The 22,277-nt window shown below is 41.6% G+C and overlaps 2 protein-coding genes across 2 annotated transcripts; one reads left to right on the forward strand and one right to left on the reverse strand.

The window, feature by feature from the left end:
* Window positions 1-9,138, reverse strand: LOC139667387 (uncharacterized; the record flags this gene model as incomplete). The annotated part of the gene is made up of 7 exons (XM_071546838.1): window positions 8,895-9,138; window positions 7,953-8,048; window positions 5,599-5,749; window positions 5,066-5,181; window positions 2,708-2,952; window positions 1,296-1,423; window positions 1-175 (listed from the first exon to the last, which is right to left on the reverse strand). Coding segments are annotated over exons 1-7 (1,155 nt in total), but the record flags the coding sequence as incomplete, so codon positions are not given.
* Window positions 9,139-15,139: 6,001 nt separating this feature from the next.
* On the forward strand, window positions 15,140-19,877 carry LOC139667388 (zinc finger protein ZFP2-like). The gene is made up of 4 exons (XM_071546840.1): window positions 15,140-15,179; window positions 16,288-16,526; window positions 16,631-16,758; window positions 18,018-19,877. The coding sequence occupies exons 1-4, from the start codon at window positions 15,140-15,142 to the stop codon at window positions 19,453-19,455; spliced, it is 1,845 nt and encodes a 614-aa protein (XP_071402941.1). The 3' UTR covers window positions 19,456-19,877.
* The last annotated feature ends 2,400 nt before the right edge of the window (window positions 19,878-22,277 follow it).

A 22,277-nucleotide genomic window follows, 5' to 3' on the forward strand; every position in this document is an offset into this window, starting at 1 on the left:
CTCAGCTGCAGAGCAGGCAGAGCAGACTTCCAGAGTGTCATTGGTTTGCTCTGATTCTCCACTCTGATCTTCTCCGTCATCCGCTTCCTCTTCTTCCATCTGTTGTGATATCAAGTTGTTGGACAGAAGGTCTGCTCTGTCGCTTTCTACTCTCTGAGTAGGGTTGTTGCTGGAACTAGGAGCAGAAATTAAAAAGTTAAAAAGTTACATTATATATATGCACACTGATTGATTCACTTAACTTTGTCACGAAGCACATGCATACAAGGGATGTGTTTGGAGTGCATAAGAGTCAGCTATCTTCAAGAATAAAGAATCCACAAAGCATTTCAACATGGTATATATGGGTGGAGAACGGCACCAGCATGGGCAGGTTAGGAGTTTCATTCCTAAGTGGGAGCCACCCATACTAATCATTTATACATCCATGCCTCCATAAGACACTTTGGATAAAAGCTCCTACCCAATGACATTTGTGTTATGTAATGTCACCTTCAGTGTTGGGGGTAACGAGGTACGTCATAGAACGCGTTACATAATATTATCTGAGTAACAGAGTAGAGTTACGAGTTACTGTTTTAAATGAAGTAATATTATTACAGTTACAGTTTTCTAAGTAACTGTAATAATATTAGTGGTCACGATGATTCAAAGGGCAGCTGAAATAAAATATCCCCGCGCGCCCTCCGTGCAGTACAGTACAACAATGGCGGATTCAGAGGCGGCTCGCTTAAAATTTTCAGGGTGGAAATATTCACATTATTTCACCTTAAACCAAGAGGCAGGTAAAAACATTAAAGTTAAGTTTTTCCCTTATAAGGTACTATCTACCGCCATTGCCTACCAATGCCATTGCCACCATTGCCTACACAGTGTTGAGCTCACTGTGAGCTTGTAGGTATTATGCTACTTAATCCCCATTTAGGCACTTTATTTTATTTTCTTATTTATATTTGTTAGTATTTGCTGCTAATCACAAGTTTTTTAAAAGTGAAGAGGTTGTTTTATCTCTTTAAATAAAGAGTTAAAATACATTATGTTTTTTAAAAGTGAAGAGGTTGTTTTATCTCTTTAAATAAAGAGCTAAAATACATTATTTTGTGCCGGTGTCTGATTTTCAGTACCCTACCACCGGTTGGACTTGTCAGCATAATTGCCTTGAGTGAAAGTACTTTATAACTAGTAACCATATACAGAAAGTAATAGAGTAACTTAATCACACTACTTTAAATGAGGAGTAATAAGTAATAAATAATATATTACATTTTGAAAGTAACTTCCCCAACACTGGTTACCTTGCATATGGCCTGGTTTCATCATTTGTCATCATCATGGTCGAGGTGGACAGAGAATCTTTGGTGGCGTCGTCTTTTCTCTGTGAAAGGTGAAGCTCTTCCTCGCTGGCCTGGTGCTTTTCTCCTGCCTAAAAAAAAACAAGAGTTTTGTTCCCAAATGACACTTCCACTAAAAATAAGTGACACCTACTCTTACAAAATGGCTGGCAGCACAAAATTAAACCAAAAATGATGGTACTTTTTAAAGGACAGTAGCTAAGTTAAATCCTTGTTTGACAAAATGAGAAGACTTTTACAATCTGGATCCTGTAGATTTTATCAAAATTGATTGATGAATTTCAGGAATAAGGAAGACGTCCTGAGCCTTGTGGAGCAAGGACAAACTGTAGTTCCTGTAGCAGCTTTCAAGCAAACCAATAGAGTTGAGACGTTCGGCTCCGTAAGCATTTTTGACACTGATTCTCCAGCTACCAGACTCATAGGGATTTTAATTCTAGCGATAGCTGCCAAATTACACAACAGAGAACCCCTGGAGTCTCCGTGATCAGAAAACAATACTAAAGGTTGCTGTAATGTTCCTCGGTTATTAATATTTCAACCTCGTTAGTGCCTAATTGTAGTTTTTTCTGTCAGTTCTGTGTAAAATGACACCAAACACTACAATATCCATGATCCTTAGAGGCTTTTACTATGGTGATAGCACAACCAACTTGCAATGCCTACCTGCTTTGGTAGGTGTGTCAAGCACATAGACATATGTTTTTTCCCCGAGTGTAAACCTTATAGCGTCATGTTGGTATAGAGATGACAGCTGTGTAGTGCTGCAGCGAGCTAACCAGCAGTTCTCTGATACCTGCTTTGAGTTGATAAAACTTACCTAATGAGTCAGATCCACCACTCCTTCGCTGACTGAGACGATGGAAAATGGTAGAATAAAGTGTAGTGGTGCACCCCTGACCAATAAGTCTATCTTGTATGACTAGCTCTAGATATACTTTGTCTCTCCCACATGACAAAACGACGAAGCGAGCTCTGTAATTGGGGGACTTTGATAGCACAATTCTCTCTGGGATGAGTAGTTCATTCACCCCAACATTCTCATCATCCAATGTTTATTGCTTGCATCCAATGTTGACAGCAGAATGCTTTTAAGCATTTGATTCAATCTTTCCTACAAGCCTCTGTGATGTAGAGCACCAGTGGGATTCAAGTTGGTCCCATTGTCTGATCTAAGTTCACTTACTTGGCCTCGTCTAAGTGTAGTTCTACAAACGTAGTGTTTTGAGCCCAAAAAAATGGGTCGTACAGTAAATGAAGCTAAAGTGGTGTAGTGGATGAAGACTTGTATGGGCATTGCAAGTAGTGCAACCAACGTCTAACCTAGCAAATTACTACAAAATATGACAAAGTACCTTCAGTCGAATGTAGAGGGCTGAATTCCCTGCTCCAATTGACTTGATGGACCTGTGGATCTCCTCTGGTGTCCATGTCTTTAGTTTCAGTGGATGTAGTCTCCTGCTCCTGTCTGTTGTGAAGAGGTCAAAAGGTTTGTTTCCTCCAGCCAGCCGAGGGAACCTGGACCTCAGCAGGTCCAGGAAGTCTGCCTCCTGTAGGCCATGGGGACACTTCACCTCCTGCATACGACACTTCTTAAACACTGACACAGAGAGATATTCACCAGAAGGTTAATTCAGCTCAGTTCAGCTTTATTGTCATTGCTGGAGTTGGTCCGATACCGATACCATTATCGGAAATGCCTCCGATACAGTCTAAAATGCTGGATCGGGTATCAGTGAGTACGTGAATCTATGCACCGATCCGATATCATGTAATTTATTAGCCCCGAAAAAAAATCAACTTTAAAGTAGTTTCACCCGGATAAAACAGCCGTTTTCCCGGAAATCAATTCTTCTTCGCCGATCTAAAACAGTAGCGCTGTGCTGCCACTGGCAACTACTGTTTTAGAGCGGCAAAAAAGAATTGATTTCCGGTAATTTATCACGTGATGCTAACTCATTTTCGCTACACAGGCAAACAACAACACGTGCGGTGCTAGCGGAGAGTGTAACGTTAGTCAGAGCCAGCAAACTGTCAGCATTTTGGCAATAATTTAAAGGACAATTGAATTATTTATTCCTAGATTTATTTATGTTCTTTTTCAGTTATGACTGACTGTCAAACTAGAAAATAAAAGAAAGTTCTATGGCATTCATTCTCTGTATGTATTTGTTCATGTTTTACAAAGGGTTTAACCTGAGCCAGGCCATACAACAATGATAGCAATCATATCACATCCATACAGGGTTAGTAGTATACAGCGGTTAAAAAAAAATAAAAATATATATATACATATATTTTTTTAACGCACTGGTTTCGGATTGGTACTCGGTATCAGCCGATACGCAAGTTCAGGTATCGGAATCGGTATCGGGAAGGAAAAAATGGTATCGGAACATCTCTAGTCATTGCACCTTACACAAGAGCACAATGAAGTAAAAATTCCTCAGGTCACTGTGCAATTCATATAAGAGTAAAACTGAAAGCATCATGAACAAAAGAAAGAACTGTGCAACACAATATAAACATTTAGTTTCTTTTAGAATGCTGAAGCCAAGGGGTGTTCTGGTGGCTTTGTTGCGGTACCAAGTGGTGGAGCGGTGTAGAGCTCGCCACCATCGGACTTGGAGCGGTGGAAACGTGTTCTCTGGAGCCACGAATCGCACTTCACCATCTGGCAGTCCGACAGATGAATCTGGGTTTGTCGGCTGCCAGGAGAACTCTATCTGCCCAAATGCATAGTGCCAACTGTAAAGTTTGGTGGAGGAGAAATAATTGTCTGGGCCTGTTTTTCATGGTTCGGGCCCCTTAGTTCCAGTGAAGGGAAATGTTAATGCTACAGCATTCAGTGACATTATAGGCGATTATGTGCCTCCAACTTTGTACCAATAGTTGGGGGAATGTCCTTTCCTGTTTCAGCATGACAACGCTCCCATGCAAAAGCGAGGTCCATACTCTAATGGTTTGTTGTGACCGGTGTGGAAGAACTTGACCGGCCTGCACAGAGCCTGACCTCAACCCCATCCAACACCTTTAGGATGAATTGCAACGCAGACTGTGAGCCAGGCTTTATTGCCCAAAATCATTGCCCGACCTCACTAATGCTCTTGTGGCTGAATGGAAGCAAATGCAAAGTCTTCCCAGTGAGTGGAGGCTGATATAGCAGCAAAGGGGGGACCAACTCCATATTAATAATTTTGGAATGAGATGTTCGACGAGCAGGTGTCCACATATGTATTGTATATGTAACATGATGACATACTACAAGATCTTCATGTAAGTGTTTTGCATAATCAAGCTTACGATTCAACATTACGGTTCAAGCCAGTGTGTCGCTGTCCCTTTAGCTTCTGACTGAGAAGCTAAAACGAAGCTAAAACAATAACGAGTTTATCAATTATTGGATAATGTTGTGAACTAGGTATAACCCTGTGCAGGACCAGGCTAATGTAGGTGATGATAGTTCTGTTTGGTGGGGGTGGGGTCTGGGGCTCAGTCTGAGACACCAGAACTTCCCGTCGACCCTTCTGGAGGTGGTGTGGGCTTAATTCAACCAAACATCTCTGATGTGAGCACAACATATTTTATAGAAATGGCTCCAATGGTAGTACCATAATATCTTGTGTACTTGCAGATGTAGCCTACATTTACAAATCAAGCAAAATACATTGTTATTGGACATCTCAATTTGGAATTAAACTCTTTAAATTTACCTTTGTTTGAGAGTACACTGATCTGGGAGTCCTCCAGCATGAAGACCCTGAGATCTAGGTGGCTCGATGCTTCACTGAGCCGAGGTCTCCCTGGCTTCCTCCTCTCAAACTGCCTTCTGGGAGAAAATATTTTTTAAGATTAAGATTGGCAGCAGGGTTAATAAAGGGATGATACACTAATTTGGCCTGTAGTCCACTAGGAGCAGAATACAGATATCAATATCAGTATCACCATACGATAGCTTAACGCTAGTGTTACATTACTTCTGATTAGAGGAGCTAACTATCCATCACTATAATATACAAATTAGATTTGTTATTATAAATATACATTTTCACACATTGACTGAAAAGACCTCCTTTAGAAACAACTACAACCAAAAAAACAAATTAATATTCAAGCCAAAAATCAAACAATGCTTTTGTCATAGCCTTGTATATGAGTGTGACTGCCCAACACACCCAAATTGTTCCTGTCTCATTCTCATGTAAACTATCTGTAAGTGATTATACTAGGAGCATGTGATTGGAACCTTGATGGTGTTTGATAATCCGGGTCCTTCAGATTCTCCCGACACTGACTGGGGCTCTGCGCTGGTAGCTCAGAGGATTCATCCTCCTCATCTTCGCCCTCCTCTTCCTCAACATAGCAGAAGAGGCCCAGACTCCCAGCATCCTCCACGCCTGGGCAAAAATTGAGTGTGTCAACACTCCCATTTATTTACCCTTTTGAATTTATTTTTCACACATTCCCACTTGGGGGTTGCACAGTCATGTAACAGTCTTCTACTATTGGCCACTGGGAGCTGCCCAATACAACCACAGTTAACTACTGTTGGCCGATGGGAGCCATTCCTGGACTAGCAACCTCATGCAACGGTTTGTGAGCCCCAGTGGCCTGGGGAGTTATGTTGAGCACCAGGTCGGACACCAACCAGACAAATAGCATCTTGAAAAGACCTGAGAGTTCCGAAAACATCAAGGGAAACCTTGTACGGAACAGGGACACTCCTCGCTCCTGGAGCCTGGCCCGGGACTGGTGCTGGCCAGTGAGTGCCTGGAAGCTGGCTCACACTGTAGCTCAGCCCAAAGAAGCACCATGGGCTGTGGGATCCCTGGACGGATACCACTTTAAAATGGCTTCCCTTCTCGCTTTAACCTACAATTCCCATGTTCCATGTGACCTTTGATGGATCAACTGGGCCAGCTGTGTGACTTTTTGCATAATTGTTGGCAATCAAGATAATGCAGGTACTTGCAAGCTTATGCACTCCTGCAGTAGTGGTGCAACACTGAGACAAGACACAGACAAGTGCTCTTACCTTTTTAGTTCCTGATAATGTTGAAAATGTCTTGTGAGAAGACCAGTACCAGAGTACTGGATGATGAGCACTGACACATTGAGCTGGCTTGGAAAGGAAGGAGCCAAGCATCTTTCAGAGGAGCACTGATGTGGTCTGAAGGAGTTTTTGAGTGCAAGTCCAGCACTACAACCCTCCTTTCTGCAAGGAATGGCTCCTGAAATGACTACTGCCATCGGAGGAATGCATGCAGCAGCTCAACGTTTGAAGGTGGGTGCAGCAGAAGGCAGTAGCATCACTCTAGACCAGACAAGAGCAGGTCCGGCCAAGGAACCAAAGTCCTCAAGAAGGGAATTAAAAGAAAATGGTAGCATGTGCCTGACAGCTAAGGTGGATTTTTTTGGTTCTTTTGAACTCCTTGACTGTCTTTTGTTGCACCGCTACATGTGGTTGGACCCTTGGTCTGCGACAGGGCCTGCTGCTGAGCTCACCACCCACAAGGCGAAGGGTAGGGTAACAGGCAGGAGTGGAGCAGACTGAGACCGGATGGACCTTGGCGACAGAGATTGGCCAAACATGGAACGTAACCTCTCGAGAGGGGAAGGAGCCGGCGCTGGTGTTGAGGTTGAGAAATATAAGTAGATACAGTTGGGCTCACCTCCACGTGTCAGCTCTGAAACCAAACTCCTCAATAGAGGGTGGTCACTCTCTCCTATTCAGGAGTTGTCCAGGATGAGAGGTAACCAGCGGCTGTGGGGATAAAGCTGCTGCACAGGTGGAATTTGTCTTAGTGGACAAGAGGGTCAACTCAATACTACTATGAGTTGCTGAGGGGAAAACTGACTGTTGTTTGCGCCTATGTGCCTTACAGCAATTTGGAATATCCATCCTTCTTGGTGGGCTGCTGGAGAAGGCTTTGGATACTTCTGGGGTCATGATTGACAAATGTAGAGCTGCAACGATTAATCGATTAATCGATTAGTTGTCAACTATTAAATTAATCGCCAACTATTTTGATAATCAATTAATCGGTTTGAGTAATTTTTTAAGAAAAATAACTCAAAATCTCTGATTCCAGCTTCTTAAATGTGAATATTTTCTGGTTTCTTTCCTCCTCTATGACAGTAAACTGAATATCTTTGGGTTGTGGACAAAACAAGACATTTGAGGACGTCATCTTGGGCTTTGGGAAACACTGATCCACATTTTTCACCATTTTCTGACATTTTGTAGACCAACACCTAATCGATTAATCGAGAAAATAATCGACAGATTAATCGACAATGAAAATAATCGTTAGTTGCAGCCCTAATTGTCACTACCTTTAAAAAGGAGACCAGGTTTGTTCCAACTATGGCGAGATCACACTACTCAACCTCCCTGGGAAGCCTCAGATTCAGGAGGAAGAATGTATATTTTGTCCTAGTCAAAGAGCAGTCAATCAACTTTTCACCCTCTCACAGATAATCGAGAGGTCATGGGAATCTGCTTAACCTATCTGTACTCAGAAAAAAAAAAACTGTCTCAAACACTGATTATAAACAACTTTATTAAGAAACTTTAGAAAGAGAACTGTACAGACATACTTGACTGCCGTTTGTTCTGCTCTTCCTCCTCAGGGAGTTCACCTCCACCTGACTCCTCCTCTTCCTCCTCACACACAGCGGGGAGCCCAAGGTAATCTGGACCAGGGATCACGTTTTTTTTTATTTATCAATCTTTCTATCGATATATTCATCCGTTAATCTATCAATCTAGCCATCCATCTAGCTATCATCTCAGTCCTTAAGAAATTCCAAGTAGAGAAAAATAGATAATTACTTCATAGTTTATCTCCTGTCCTAAAAGAAGGGGACTACATCATTTAGTAGCATATATGGGTAAAAGTAAAAACTAAAAACATGTCTCTTTATTGTGGTTTTTGATTTGGTCTTGCTTGAATCCACTGCTGTATGTTGTGTATATGTGTAAGAGTGAATGTGTGTCCTACACATATTTTGTGATCTGTTACCATGTATATCTGCTCTGCTTTCTCCTTGCCAGACAACTGTGCTAGACTTGAGGTTCACTATGAAACCAAACCCCTTCATTTTATCCCATGTCCTTTAAGTTCTCATTACATAAACATTAATTATCCATTAAAAATAACATAGGTTTAAAAAAGTCAGGCTAGTATCATGGATTTATAATGGATTTATTCATGGGTTGGCTCACAGAGAGATTTTGTATGCCTTTTTTGCAGGTTTACAGGTTATTAGTTATTAATGGAAAGTTCCTGTCTCCCTGAATTTTACATTAAATCAGAAAGTAAGCAGTCAAACATTAAGGGGAGTTTAAGTATGTTTTGATGTGGTCTCCCCTCCATTAATAACCCCCGTAACTCATTTTAAGAGGATTGGGTGAATTTTGGATGAATTAAGGGGTGAATTCATGTAAATGTAAGGGTATTTTAAGGGATTGCTGGTTTCGAAGAGGTTGGAGGGTAATTATTGCTGGGAGAACACAGAGAAGTAAAGTCTGTCACCAACCTTCTCTCTCTAGTTTGACTCGAGGCTGCAGGAGGACATCCAGCTGTCTCCTCTGCCGGTCGATCTCCTGCTTGAAGCCCGAAACCTCCTCCTCGTAACCGGCTACTGTTCTCTCTACAACCGCTAAGATTTCCTGGGCGGCTGCTGCCAGTCTCTCGGTGACGATTCCTCTCAGTATCTCAGCTTTAGACATGTTGCTGAAACTCTCGGGTGTCCAGGAGTCCGCGGTGTTCTCGTGCATCATGTTAACCAGGAAGAAAGTTGTTGTTTTTTTCCCGTTCACAGTAACAACGCGGTTGTGCTGTGATAATGGCGTGTTCCTGTTTTGGTGCATGCGCAAATGCCGTCCGACTCGAAACCATCGGCCCCATCGTAACAGCAGCGTGAAGCTAGCCACAATAAGGAAACTTAGAATTTTGTTCGTGTTTTATTCATAGAACAGCACGACTTGTGCTAGTACTGTTCCACTTTGGGTGCATGAGCAAATGCTGATATATATTGTAAGTGGCCCCACACTTACCATGGCAACAGGTTTCTTAATATCTAGCCTATACATTTTCTTATTCCTCTCCTCCTGTAGATTCAATTTCACCTCAATTTCAATGGGGCACAATTTGTAATTTTCCCAGCCACACTACTTAATGTGGAAATAGTGCCCTTTTCCTCTTTTTTGTGTGAATTAATACAGTTTATCCGTTACTCGTGCATCTGCGTTGGCGTAATGTTTGTCACTATCTTCACCGTTTTTTGCAGGTGGTGTTTTGTGACATCTTTACACTTTGAGATTAACATGTTTTATTTATTTGCAACAAGAGACATACCATTTCGTTAATTGGGACTTTTATTTTGAAGGCTCAGAACAAAATTCTACCGTAAGTGAGTTTCCTTATTGTGGCTAGCTTCACGCTGCTGTTTCGATGGGGGCCCCCTCCATGGTTTCGAGTCGGACGGCATTTGCAAGAAAACAGGAACGCGCCATTATCACAGCGTAACCGCGTTGTTCTGTGAACGGGAAAAAAAAACCAAAAACTTTCTTGCTGGTTAACATGATGCACGAGAACACCGCGGACTCCGGGACACTTGAGAGTTTCAGCAACATGTCTAAAGCTGAGATACTGAGAGGAATCGTCACCGAGAGACTGGCAGCAGCCGCCCAGGAAATCTTAGCGGTTGTAGAGAGAACAGTAGCCGGTTACGAGGACGAGGCTTCGGCCTTCAAGCTGGAGATCGACCGGCAGAGGAGACAGCTGGATGTCCTCCTGCAGCCTCGAGTCAAACTAGAGAGAATAGGTCAGTGGCAGATTTTACTTCTCTATACTAATATACTGTAAACCTCAAGCCAAGCACGTCCCGTTGTCTTGTCAATGGAGAAAACGTGAAGTCGAATTCAAAAAGTTACAAATTCAGCCTGCACCCAATACACCAATTAGCACTTATTATACTACAAAGTAAACTTTCAGAATCGATTAGCTTGTGATTCCCACAATCTTCTTCCACCAAAGCACACCATAGTGCGCGCAAATGACTAGTGTGAACCAGCTGTAAAAGTTGAAATTTTAGAGTAAAGGTCTGCTTGGTAGATCATTTGTATGCCGAATTTACCAGTTAGACTTCAAAGATTTCCTAAAGGTCTTGTTATACCAGGCAAGTACCTTTTCCGATTAGCAAGGCAGCAAAAACTAACCGATTTTCTAACTGAATTTGATTACTGTTCTATTCTCTCCATATAATCAGTGGTGGAAGAAGTACTGAGATCTTTTACTTAAATAAAAGTAGCAATACAACAATGTAAAGATACTCCATTACAAGTAAAAGTCCTGCATTCAAAATCTTACTTAAGTAAAAGTACATAAGTATTGGCAGCAAAATGTGCTTAGAGTATCAAAGTAAACGTACTCATTATGCAAACTGTCCCCATTTAGAGAGTTATATTTTTCATAAATTATTGGAATATTAATACTGATTTATTGACATACATGTACATGTAAGCAGCATTTTAAAGTTGTCAACGTGAAGCTAATCTTAACAATTTAGCTATACTTTTGGGTAGTCTAATCTATAACAATGCTATTTTATAGTTATTTTATAAAGATGAATATTGATATAAAATAAAATTGATGAAATATTGTTCTGAAAAGTAACTAGTAACTATAGATATGAAATATATGTAATGGAGTAAAAAGTACAATATTTCCCTCTAAAATGTAGTGGAGTATGAGTACAAAATAGCATAAAATGGAAATACTCAAGTAAAGTACAAGTACCTCAAAATTGTACTTAAGTACTTGAGGTAAATGTACTTAGTTACTTTCCACCACTGCATACAATTTGGACGGAACGTATCTGGGCAACCATAAGTCACAGCCTGGTCAGTCAGAGCCTCACTCCCCAGAGGAGTAATAATATTATCAGAAGTGTAGACAGAATATAACTTATTTTAACAGGGAAATGAATTCATATCAGCATGTCCACAATGCAAGTCAATAGAGAGAATCAGCATGAAAGCGCCAGTGTCAACAACAACAACAAGGCAGAACAAACAATAGGACTTCTGGTCCTTACCTAAAAAAAATAAATAAATAAATAAAATCCTTATTGACGAACATGGTTTGCAATAATTTGAAATAGTTTTCTATTTTCCACTCCTCAAATCTCTTCTCTATGACTTTGAAGGACAGATGATAGCTAGATTGATAGATAAATGGATGGATAGCTTGGTAAATAAAAAATAAAAAAATACTGTATATAACCTTGATCCCTTATCCAGGTAATTCTGAGCTGCTCCCGGTGTGTGAGGAGGAAGACGAGGAGGCAGGTAGAGGTGAACTCCCTGCGAATGAAGAGCAGCACAGGCAGCAGCCAGGTACGTCTTTACAATTACTAATAAAAAAGTTTTAGTTTTAGTTTTTCCAGTTCAAAAGAATAGTGATGCCACCTAGAGGCCTTTGGAGCAACCCAGCCAACGAATAGAAACAGGTGAGTGTGTTGGTGTTTAGACTAGAGAGAAACTTCTCAACCGTAAAGAAGAAAAGAAACCCATAAACTCTGGTCCAGACTTACTGAGATTGTGTTGCTAAAATAAAGCCGTGGTTTTCATCCCGTACTAACCAAAGCAGTACGTCAACGAATACAGTGAGCAATATCTCACTCTAGTGAAAAATCGGTTGTCTTGTCTCTATTGTGCAAACCTTTGTGGCCTTGCACCTCCTCCAAACTGTTTTCATTGGTTGAAATCCCACATGCTCCAGCTCCACCTATCGTTACATTGCATTACATCATTTAGCAGACACTTTTGTCCAAAATGACTTACAATTAGACTTGGTCCAATATTTGATATTATCGAGTATTGCGATATTTTGTGAATAACGCGATATTCCTGCGATATTGAATATTAATATTAATTCTAGGGCTGCAACTAACGATTATTTTCTTGATTAATCGATTAGTTGTTTGGTCTATAAAATGTCAGAAAATGGTGAAAAATGTGGATCAGTGTTTCCCAAAGCCCAAGATGACGTCCTCAAATGTCTTGTTTTGTCCACAACCCAAAGATATTCAGTTTACTGTCATAGAGGAGGAAATAAACCAGAAAATATTCACATTTAAGAAGCTGGAATCAGAGAATTTTGACTTACTTTTCTTAAAAAATTACTCAAACCGATTAATCGATCAAAATAGTTGGCGATAAATTTAATAGTTGACAACTAATCGATTAATCGTTGCAGCTCTAATTAATTCAAGCGGGTCCAGGTGTAACCTGAAGAGATAAGTCTTCAGTCTCTGGCGAAAGATGGGTAATGATTCAGCCGTTCTGACAGAAGGGAGGAGCTCGTTCCACCTTTGTTGTGTCGGGGATGAGAAGACTCGCGACTGGGATGAGCGACTTCTGAGTCACGTAGCGATGGAGGGGCGAGGCGACCTGCGAGGGTGGAGGAGCGGAACATGACCAGTGATTGTAGATAGGGAGGGGCAGTCTGACGTGCTGCTCTGTAGGAAAGTACCTTAAGGAGTGTCTTAAATTTGATGCGAGTGACTGGTAGAGGGGAGTGACATGAGAGAATTTTGGTTGTTCTGAATTGTTGCTCCACTCCTAATCAACATGGACGATCATCTTATCACAGAAGTGCAAGTCTGTCTGACCCACAGCATCCGTTCTACAAAGATATCTAAGCAAGAAAGGAAGAAAAGCAAGAATCCTACTAAAAGCAACGGGTCAAGAGAAAATAGTTGGATTCCGTGTCAAAGTTCTTGAAATAATCAGTGTTGATAGTAGGGGTAGTATCAAGGCCCACAGTCCGCCTCGTGGTCTAAATAAGGTTACCATTCCAGGAAGGGCTCCCACTAGTCAGCAGTAGTAAACTGTGGTTGGACTGGTTAACCCCCATTGGCCAATATTGGAAGAGTGTCGTTGTATTGTGCAGCCCCCAGGTGGGAATGTGTGTCACTCTATGAATTTGAAGCAGGGCAGTGATGAAAAAGTGTAAATGTAGAGCAAATACTCCCTGAATAAATAAACGTAAAAAAAAACAAAAAAACAAAAAAACATCATGAAGCACATTCCCTCATCTTGAACCATCATACTTGGAACATAAATTAAAAAGGGTGAATAAATGGGAGTTTTGACACGCTCAACTTTTTTTTGTCCAGGTGTTGAGGACACTGGGAGCCTGGGCCTCTTCTGCGATATTGAAGAAGAGGAGGGTGATGATGAGGAGGATGAAACACCTGAGCCCCTGAGTCCCATTCCGCTTAGTGATAATCTGAAGGACCCGGAGTATCGGCTTCCATCAAGGTTCAAACGCAGAGGCTCCCAATATCATCACTTATATTAGATAGCTAGCATGAGAATGAAACCGGGACGATTTGGGTGTGGGGGGTAGTTGCACTCATATACAGGGCTATAAAAAATGATTTGTTTTTTTTTCTTTTAATTTGTTCACATCTTTTTGTCAGCTGTAGTTTCTAGAGGCAGTCTGAGAGTAAAAAAAAATCTTTGTTTCTAGGAAGTTTTATACCAGGGCCAGTTAAGCCGCTAAAATAAGTAAGTGCAATTTTGGTCTTACAAGTACATCAAAATTCTGATGCAAATTTGATCTCATCCTTTAGAAGTAAGAATAAGTGTTGTGCATAAACATTTTTGTGTTGAGAATTTTCTCAGCTCCTAAGTTATTTAAGAGAGCTTGTCCTAAAGGGATAATTATAATTCTCTGTCGAATTGCTGTGGTAACGGCATAGGTGCCTACAGTGGTGCAAGCATTTATGGTCCTGCGTCTGTGATTTTGCACGTACACCATGGAAATACTAGACGGCAGTAGCGTGCTTTGTTAACACTGAAGTAATAACAGAAGAAGTAGTAGTGTTTACATTCTCTGAAGCTCATGTTCTGGGATATTTCTCACCATGAATTCAGTGACACCTGGTAATCTTTATAATTTGGGGATGAAGTGTCCTACAAATCAATATTTTTTGCAGCCATCCTCAGTAGGGCTGAACAATTAATCAAAATTTTATCGAAATCGCAATATGGCCTACTGCAATTTTCAAATCGCAGGAGGCGCAATATTTGTTAAAGGTGAAATGTGTCAAAATAACATTTTAAATTAAATATTGTTGTGCTGCAGAGATGTCCTGGCCTACACATCATATTCTACAGACTTAAGAAAACATCTTTGTTTGGTACAGATCCCCGCAAAAATTACACCATAATCATTTTAATATGTTTTTCAATGAAAATGAGAATAATGATGTAAAAATTATCATTCCCTCTAATATCGCAAATCATATCGCAATTGCAATATCAGTCAAAATAATCGCAATTAGATGTCTTTTCAAAATCCTTCAGCCCTAGTCCTCAGCTCATCTCTCTTCTATCTGCTACATTGTCTTCACTATCCGTGGACATCAACCGGATACAGGTAGGAGGAAATACGAAGCAGGCCAATCACAGTTCATGCGGTCGTGCCTCGCCCTATGCGTAGTTACATTTTTGGAGAGGTGCGCGTAAGCTACGACGGAGTAGTAATTAAATACATAATACGTGTATAACAATGATTGTCAGCATCTCCAGAAGTAATGTTCTACTCTTCCTTAGTACAGTGTTTCTGTGGATTCTTAGAAACAGATATTAACCCTGCGGCCAATATTCATTTTTCAGAATATTTTCTCCCAGCGATCAGTCTGAGAGGAGGAAGCGAGGAAGACCTCGGATCAGTGAAACGCAGCACTACCTAAATCTCAGGGTCAGCATGCTGGAGGACTCCCAGAGTGATGTGCTCTCAGGCATCGGTAAATTTAAAGGTATAATATGTAACATTTCCACATTAAAGTATCTAAAAACGACTAGACCTATGTTATATATTTTTTTGACTTGTGTACTCACTTACATTATCCCAAATGTTTCCAACAATGTTCAAACCCAGAGAAATCTGTAATTTTATTCAAGGTAACGGTGCGTTTCATTTGGTCGCCTGTCAGTGGCGTCATATCCCCTTTACCCCCTAACTTCCTGTCATGGCGTCATATCCCCTTTACCCCCTAACTTCCTGTCATGGCGTCATATCCCCTTTACCCCCTAACTTCCTGTCATGGCGTCATATCCCCTTTACCCCCTAACTTCCAGGGAAACACGGGAAACACCAGATGATACATCAGAGAGTGAGGAAGGAAGTCGGCCAACTAGCTAGCTAGCCACTCTAGCCGCTCTGTTGTTTTTTCATTCTATTGTTTTTATTGCTCACTCGTGACAGATCGCGATTATTCATTCCCGTTTGCTGCGCGTTCTGTCGCCGAAGCTGTCCCCGTAAAAAAAAAAACTCCCATGATCCCATGCTACTTCACGACGTCATCAAACTACGTCTTGTGTTATTGTTTTGATTGAGAGGCCCCTAGCGGCAGAAATTACATACTGTGCGTTTAAGTCTTTGTTCGACTAAATGAGAAACCAAGAAATCAACTTCACTGATGACTTTTCTTGTTTCAAAATGGAATGCGGCATTTCAGGAATTAATTTTCACGTCTGATATTCGTTTGTCTCCCATTTTAATCCCAAATTGAGATATCCAATATGGATGGATGTTGATTGATTGATAAATATATGGCTACATTTATTAATATACAGGATATGATGTAAATATATCTTGTGCTATTTTGGGAGAGTGCCTGTGTAGAGGAAAAGCGAGAGAGCATGTACTGTATGTCATAGGGGTCATTGAGTGGTCTTGAATGAACTGAATTGCACCAGTATTCATACGCTAAAGGTCCAGCACCTTTGTTTGGATTGTACTGCGACCTCAAGAAAAGATCTTTCATGTTACTGAGTACTCATGTAAGGAGGAATGACAATAAAACTGAATCGAATTGAGTTAACCCTCTGGTGAATTTGTTTCTGTGTCAGTGACATGCCGGGTACAGAATTTGAAGTGTCCCCGTGGCCTACAGGAGGCAGACTTCCTGGTCCTGCTGAGGTCCAGGTTCCCTCGGCTGGCTGGAGGAAACAAACCTTTTGACCTCTTCACAGTCGACAGCAGCAGGAAACTACAGCCGCTGAAACTAAAGACTCTGACACCAGAAGAGATCCACAGGTCCATCAAGTCCTCTGGGAAAGGAAGATCCGCCCTGTACATCCGACTGAAGGTAGGACTTGCTGAAGTGGTTCAACAATTGCTCGGGGAAAATAATTCCCCAATCAGTACAATTGATAAATCTCATTTGGGGACAAAACTCTTGATTTCCTATAGGCAGGAGAAGAACACCAGCCCAGCAAGGAAGAGCTTCATCCGTTACAGAGAAAAGACGAAGACACCAAAGATTTTCCATCCACCTCTGCTATAATAATGACAAGTGATCAAAACAAGCTACACACAAGGTAATTCAAAAAGAGAGTGAATGTGAACCTTTTGTGTAAGGGCTTGGTATTGAAAATATAACCTCACATATCAGAACATTTCATTGGTTAGGTGCTTTTATTCAAATCGTCTTAGAGTGGCATATATACACTCACTGAGCACTTTATTAGGAACACCTGTACACCTGCTTATTCATGCAGTTATCCAATCAGACAATCGTGTGGCAGCAGTGCAATGCATAAGATCATGCAGATACAGGTCAGCGGCTTCAGTTCATGTTCACATCAAACATCAGAATGGGGAACAAATGTGATCTCAGTGACTTTGATTTTCACGCACAACAGTCTCTAGAGTTTACACAGAACGGAGCGAAAAGCAAAAAACATCCAGTGAGCGGCGGTTCTGCGGACGGAAACGCCTTGTTGATGAGAGAGGTCAGAGGTCAGAGGAGAACGGCCAGACTGGTTGGAGCTGACAGAAAGGCTTCAGTAACTCAGATAACTACTCTTTACAACTGTGGTGAGCAGAAAAGCATCCCAGAATGCAACACGTCAAACCTTGAGGCGGATGGCACTTTGGTAGCCGGTTGACATTGAGCTGAAAGCTGATACTTACCCAATAAAGTGCTCGGTGAGTGTATATTGTTGTTATGGGTGGCTCCCAGTCAGGAATCAACTCACTAGCTCTGGCAGGGTTCATGCATTGTCCCATGTATGCCATGTTTAAATGTTTAGGCCAGTCTTTTTGTGGATTCTTAGAAAGATAGCTGATGCTTATGGATTGAAAACACAGGTAACACTTTACAATAACTTAGCGACCCTTATTGTAAAGTGTTACCAGTGAATCTGTTATTTTTGTCAAATGTAAAAAAAAAAAAAATACAATTGCTAAATTACACTGAATGCAAAAAAAATATGGCACACTTATATTTTTATGAAATACACTGATTTGAAACCAGCAAAAAGCAATTATCCTTTATTGATTTCCCTTATGAAATCTATACCAATCACAAAGCAGATGTAGATGAAGAGAAGCAGGATTTCTACGCTTTGAGAGAATTGAGACACGGATTTGGCAAAAGGAGCTGTAACTCAATATGAGGAAGATGTCCCTAATATTTTCTACATTCCATGTATGCCCAACATGCCCAGTGTAGCTACTTATTAATTATTAATTAACTAATTGGGCAGTTTAAGGATGATATGTAGTAATTGCAAAAGTCTATAAGCTTCTTTTCAACTAATATAATTGGTTAATTCTTCTTAATTTCTTCTTTTAGTTTCCACAGCAATCCTATTGAAAGGGTAGAAAGCAATGAAGCAGACCTTCTGGCCAACAACTCAAGAACACAGCAACAGATGGAAGTAGAGGAAGCTGATGATAGAGAAGATCGTGGTGTATCAGGACCAACCAATGACCTTATGGCCCTCACTTCTGCCCGATCTGCAGCTAAGAGTGAACGGGACACCAGCGACGAGGATGGGAAGCAAGATGACAAAGATGAGGCAAGTGACAGAGATGATGACTGGAAACCAAATGACAGTGATGAGGACCTGAAGGAGGGTCAACCTGAACCGCGCTCATCAAACAGAACGAGGAAGCGGCACGTCAGACGTTCTTGTTCCAGGGCCAAGAGCAGGAAATTGTTCAAGTCTCCTCCAAAGACTCTGATTGAGAAGAGTAACCCTATTCTCTCCTGTAAAGTCTGTGGATCTCTGCACAGGTCAACGGGCATTTTGAACAAACACGTCTGGCGTCACGTGGACGATCCAGAATGTGTGTGCGGGGTGTGCGGAGAACATTTGGAATCTGCAGAGGCATTGAGGGGTCATCTTAAAAGTCACCAAAAAACTCACAACTGTCCTGATTGTGGAAAGTCTTTCCTCACCATGATTGGCCTCAACCAGCATGCTGCTTTACACACAGGAGAGAGACCATATGAATGCAATATTTGCCATGAAGCATTTACTCAGAAGTCAGGGTTGAACAATCACTGTTTGAACCATGCAGTGGATAAAGCACACAAATGTGATGTGTGCCAGAAAGCATTTCGTTTTCAGTCACAGCTCAAAGCTCACCACCGGACCCACACGGGTGAGAAGCCGTTCCGCTGCAATGTGTGCGCTAAATCCTTCAGTGACTTTGGATCTTTATCCCGCCACAAGTTTACCCACACACAGGTAAGGCGCTACAGCTGTCAGGTTTGTGGGAAGGGCTTCAAGCTTCCCAGATCACTGAAATCCCACGAGAAGATTCACACGGTTAGAGACAAACCATACCTCTGCGATGTTTGCTGCAAAACATTCTATACGAATGTTGAGTTAAAGAATCACATGAGAACGCACACCAATGAGAGGCCGCACCGTTGCAGCGTATGCAGCAAGGGATTTTCGTCCAATGGAGCTCTGGCGATTCACATGAGGATCCACACCGGGGAGACGCCATACAGCTGCACAGAATGTGGCCGGTCCTTTAAACATAAGTCTCATCTCAACAACCATCTGCGAATCCATTCGGGCCAAAAACCGTTCGTCTGTGGGGTTTGCGGGAAAGCCTCCTCTCGCCTGGAGCACCTAACTGTCCACCTGAGGACCCACAGCGGAGAGAGACCATACCAGTGCACTGTCTGTGACAAAGCCTTTACTCAGAGCCACTGCCTCAAAACACACATGAAGAGTCATGAGGTGGGAGAAAACTCATCATCAGATGGATCCTAAAGTCCTAAAAGACAGTTTTCTGTAGGTTCTTTTCCCCTTCACTTTAAAGAACTATTGATGGCTATTTGATGGAAAAAATCCCAAGCAAAGTTCATTCATTATTGCAATTGAACAACTTCAAGTATCATTTCAAGATAGTAGATCGTTTCATGATAGTTAGATTATTGGTTTTTCAGTTTTTATGTTTATAAAGTATTTGTACTAAAGTTAAAATTTAAACATGTTCCAGATGAGTTAAGATCATTATGTGCTCCATTAGTACAGACAAGTTGTTTGCTGCTAGATCTTTTGAGTGCCGGTATTGGAAAAAGTACCACTGTACCTGATGCCATTTAAACACACAGGAACCAGCAATACTGTGTTATGCTGATCCTGGTCTGCCCTGTGTTTCATGCCAGTCCACATATACAAGAATGTCCTATGGGCTGTCACCTTATGGCATCATTAAAAATGTCAAAAAAGTCTTTAGACTCTTGGTTTAACATGACAGATGGCAAGATGCTCCAGACACGGTGTAACACGGCTTAAACACTGAGGTTTGACCCAAGTGGAACAGAGTTTGTTCCCTCTCTCAGCGATCTAGACTGATCTAGATCAGTCATTTTGGGGGATTGACTTACCCAGGTTGACAATTGACTGGTATTTAACTAGAGTTTTTAACTCATTGTCATCAAATGGGAGAAAACACAACAGTAATGGATGTATTAGTTATGTGCCAGAGGTGTGACTAAATCAACTTTGCTCAAGTCCCAAGTCGGGCACAAGTCTCAAGTCAAGTCCCAAGTCTATAATGTAAAGTCTTAAGTCTAAATGTAGATTACCATCAATGATAAAATCCCCCAGATATTGTCTGATCACCCAAGAATAAATCAAATCATTATTCATGTGGAGACAAGTGATACTCGCAGAGAGCAGTCAGAACTGCTAAAGCAGGACTTTATGAAATTGTTTGACGACTTGACCAACTAGAGACTCAGTCATTTATCAGTGGTCCCCTACCAACAGTGGACAGAGGAATCAACAAGTTCAGCAGACTCTTAGCACGGAACTCATGGCTTTCCACATCATGCAGTTCAAAAGGATTAAACTTTATTGATCTGTTCTGGGGACGCAAAAAACGTTTCAAACCTGAAGGCCTACATCCAAACAGATTAGCGGTGAAACTACTAATGGGGAATCTTCACTACTCCCTCCTTCACCCATCTGCCCCCTGATCTAATGCACTGCAGTCCTGATATCAGCGGCCCAAGGTCAACCACTGTGAGTTGCCTCCTGTCTATCCACAACAGGTCACCAGCACTCTCAGAGCCAGGATATCCCATGTGACCTGCCAGAGCCGTTGGACAACAACTGTCAGCCCCTGTCTCTCCAGTAGGGCTGGATATCGTTTAAAGCAGTGATTCTCAACCTTTTTCATATCAAGGACCACTAATTTACTATACATTAGGGGCATGGACTGCCATTTGATGAGACTTTCTCTCTTGGACCCAAATCTGAGAATATTTTTATTGTTAGATATGATTTTGTCCAGAATTCCATGACTATCTGTATTGTAGGTAGAGAGATAACAGAGAAACTATGATCAAAACAGTCATTCTTCTACATTCTCTAATTGGGTTAACTTCTTTTAAATGAAATAATGCTCAAGTTTCACAATTCATCAATTTTCTGCGGACCCCCTGGAACCCCCTCAAGGACCCCTGGTGGTCCCCGGACCCCACGTTGTGAACCACTGGTTTAAAGAATTACGATACCAGTACCAGTTCCAGTACCCTTAAAGTGATATCAATACCAATAGAGTACTTCATTCGATACCTTATTTTTTTTAACGTTTCGGTGGCATCTCGGCACGCTGAACTGCCAACTCCATCGACCACCACAGACTCTCTGGGCTGTAGCTGCTGTGGTAGTCGGCCAATCACACGTCACATTAAATCAAAGAACGCTTGCGGTGATTGGCTGCAAGCAAAACCATACGAATAGTCATTTTTTTCTAGATCTGTGTACAAAAAGTATCGAATGTAGGTATCGTTTGACTGGAGAAGTTTCGATACTACTTACTTGGTACTGGGTTATTTCGGTCGATACCTTAAAGGTATCGAGTACCGATACCCAGCCCTACTCTCCAGTCCTCCAGATCATCCTCCCCTCTTTCCCCCTCCTTTTTCCCTTTCCTTTCTCCCACCAAACTAACCCCCCGACCCATTGCCCGCTCCTTCCTATGTTAGCATTCTTCCACACTCAAAACCGCCCCCCCTCCAGCTCGCCCCTCTCGTCCATCTCTCCCCCCCCGGTCAAGACACCACAACGTATATATCTGGCCTTTGTCCTCAACGCTGAAGCTCCAGTACTTATTTCAACACTATCGGCCACCTAGGCAACTATCATTTCATCTCCCAGAATTCTCTTTATCGGCATCAGTTATTATCACCAGATATAATAGAATAATTTTGAATGGTGATCTAAACATTCGCGTAAATAATATGTCTGATTCAAACGCTATGGAATTCATCAACTTACTGGATATTTTAGAATTAACTCTTGTCTCTGAGGCTACACACCAACATGGTAACACACTCGACCTGGTTGTGACAAGAGGGTTAACGATTGACAATATATCCGCGTCTAATATCTCTATTGTGTATTCTTTGATGCTCATCTGATTGTAACCAGGAACATAAAAGAAACTGTCGTTCAAAAGCGGTTCCCAGATGCAACAGCAGAACTTGAGTTCTCAGAGCTTGCAAGAGAATTGGACTCTTGTCGTATAAACTGCTCAGTACATGAAATGTTTGATGCTTTCAATAAAAATCTGAGTAATA

Source organism: Centroberyx affinis, unplaced genomic scaffold (assembly GCF_046629955.1).
Source record: "Centroberyx affinis isolate AG114_WGS23_722 - 3 ecotype Tasmania unplaced genomic scaffold, CSIRO-AGI_Caff_v1 ptg005488l_1, whole genome shotgun sequence".
Lineage (NCBI taxonomy): Eukaryota > Metazoa > Chordata > Actinopteri > Beryciformes > Berycidae > Centroberyx > Centroberyx affinis.